This window comes from Arachis duranensis, chromosome 7, assembly GCF_000817695.3.
Source record: "Arachis duranensis cultivar V14167 chromosome 7, aradu.V14167.gnm2.J7QH, whole genome shotgun sequence".
Classification (NCBI taxonomy): domain Eukaryota; kingdom Viridiplantae; phylum Streptophyta; class Magnoliopsida; order Fabales; family Fabaceae; genus Arachis; species Arachis duranensis.
Genome location: NC_029778.3, coordinates 39,227,450 through 39,229,692, shown reverse-complemented (window position 1 = coordinate 39,229,692; position 2,243 = coordinate 39,227,450). Strand labels below are relative to the sequence as shown.

The window sequence follows — 2,243 nt, the reverse complement described above, 5'->3', positions numbered from 1 at the left end:
ATTTGGAGTCTTTTGATCATGTATTGGGAGGCTGGCCATTCGGCCATGCCTAGACCTTGTTCTTATGTATTTTCAACGGTGGAGTTTCTGCTGTACCTCGAGTATTAATGCAATTACTATTGTTCTTCTATTCAATTCAGCTTGTTCTTGTTCTAAGATATCACTTGTTCCTCAACTTGATAAATGTGATGATCCGTGACACTCATCATCATTTTCACCTATGAACGTGTGCCTGACAACCACCTCCGTTCTACCTTAGATTGAGTGGATATCTCTTGGATTCCTTAACCAGAATCTTCGTGGTATAAGCTAGAATTGATGGCATCATTCAAGAGAATCCGGAAGGTCTAAACCTTGTCTGTGGTATTCTGAGTAGGATTCAATGATTGAATGACTGTGACGAGCTTCAAACTTTTGAAGGCTGGGCGTTAGTGACAGACGCAAAAGAATCAATGGATTCTATTCCAACCTGATTGAGAACCGACAGATGATTAGCCGTGCTATGACAGGGTGCATTGAACATTTTTACTGAGAGGACGGGATTGTAGCCACTGACAACGGTGATGCCCAACATACAGCTTGCCATGGAAAGGAGTAAGAAGGATTGGATGAAGACAGTAGGAAAGCAGAGAGACGGAAGGGACAAAGCATCTCCATTCGCTTATATGAAATTCTCACCAATGAATTACATAAGTATCTCTATCCTTTATTTTATGCTTTATTCATGTATCATCCGTAACCATTTGAATCTGCCTGACTGAGATTTACAAGATGACCATAGCTTGCTTCATACCAACAATCTCCGTGGGATCGACCCTTACTCGCGTAAGGTTTATTACTTGGACGACCCAGTGCACTTGCTGGTTAGTTGTGTGAAGTTGTGAAATTATGTTTAGACCATGGTATTGAGCACCAAGTTTTTGGAGCCATTACCAGGGATTGTTTGAGTTGTGAAAAGTAGAGATCACAATTTCGTGCACCATAGTACGAGTAACGTAAGTCGATACTATAGGTCAATGACCCTTACTGATTTCCTCAAGAATGGTCCACCTCGGTTTAACGGAAACGCCAATGCCCTGGAGGCTGATCAGTGGTTTCGAGAAGTAGAGAGATTTTTGCACACTCAGCACATTCCTGAAGTACAGTCAGTAGAGATAGTGACTCATATGTTGGAGGGAGATGCTCAGAATTGATGGCAAGAATTGTGTCATACCTTGCAGGTGGAGTTAACGGATGTCCCTTGGCATAGATTCAAGACAGAGTTTTATGGGAGATAATTCTTGCATGCGTTTCGCATTGCAAAGGAATTGGAGTTAATGCAGCTGAAGCAAAAGGATATGTCCGTCGCTGACTATACCCATGAATTCGACGACCTGTGCCGTTTCTCAAAATCTTGTCAAAGAGATCCAGCCGATTATGAGGAATGGAAGTGTGCTCAGTATGAGAAAGGACTAAGGAGAGATATCTTTAATTACGTGTATCCACAAAAGCTAACAAATTTCACTGAGTTAGCTAAGAAGAGCCAGCTCGCAGAGGATCACTACTTGAAGTGGACACTGCTACAGGAAGGCTTTGGTGAGATTGCTCCAGAGGAGCCGCACAGGGCTGGACTGAGAATGTGCTTTCGATATAGAGCACCAGGACACATGTCTAGGGATTGTCCGTGTGGAAGAGCTGCAAATGCGGGTTGGCCATGACAGGATCGAGGTAAGTATGATACAGAATGCGTAGGAAAGATTTGTTCTATGTAGAGCTAGGACCTCGTTTTCGATTAGGTTACATAACCGGATATGAAAGTTTAGGACTGGAAAGACTGGACGTAGTTTTGGACTTGGATACGGACTAGGAATTTAGGCCGATAGAAATATCTCTTTGATAACCAGTTAGGTGTCGAGAGAAAAAGTAAGTTGTGATAGATTCAGTGTCAGAGGCTGAACCAGTTTCGATTGTATTACGTAAGGTGACACCAATAGAATTCACTACAACATTTTGGGTCTATGGTCACGGTTTTTTTTGTCACGGTAAAAAACCGTGACCATAGACCCTCTATGGTCACGGTTTTTTAGGGTGACCAAAAAAAAGCTATGGTCACGGTTTTTTTGGAAATAGTGACCATAGAGTACCTATGGTCACGGTTTTTTAAAAAAGGGTGGCCTAAAAGGGTTTATGGTCACGGTTTTGAGGGGTGACCTAAAGAGGTCTATGGTCACGGTTTTCTACAGTGACCAAAAGGGTCTATGGTC

The 2,243-nt window shown here is 42.6% G+C and overlaps 1 protein-coding gene across 1 annotated transcript; it reads left to right on the top strand.

Moving 5' to 3' along the window:
* Positions 1 to 1,016: 1,016 nt before the first annotated feature.
* Positions 1,017 to 1,697, top strand: LOC127740535 (uncharacterized). Its single transcript, XM_052251567.1, has 2 exons — positions 1,017 to 1,139; positions 1,305 to 1,697. The coding sequence occupies exons 1-2, from the start codon at positions 1,017 to 1,019 to the stop codon at positions 1,695 to 1,697; spliced, it is 516 nt and encodes a 171-aa protein (XP_052107527.1).
* The last annotated feature ends 546 nt before the right edge of the window (positions 1,698 to 2,243 follow it).

What these genes read in the sequence shown, in the direction of transcription:
- LOC127740535 (XM_052251567.1), top strand. Translation starts at nt 1,017, where the DNA reads ATGACCCTTACTGATTTCCTCAAGAATGGTCCACCTCGGTTTAACGGA. An exon ending in ACACTCAGCACATTCCTGAA is followed by an intron (nt 1,140 to 1,304) that starts GTACAGTCAGTA and finishes CGCATTGCAAAG; the next exon opens with GAATTGGAGTTAATGCAGCT.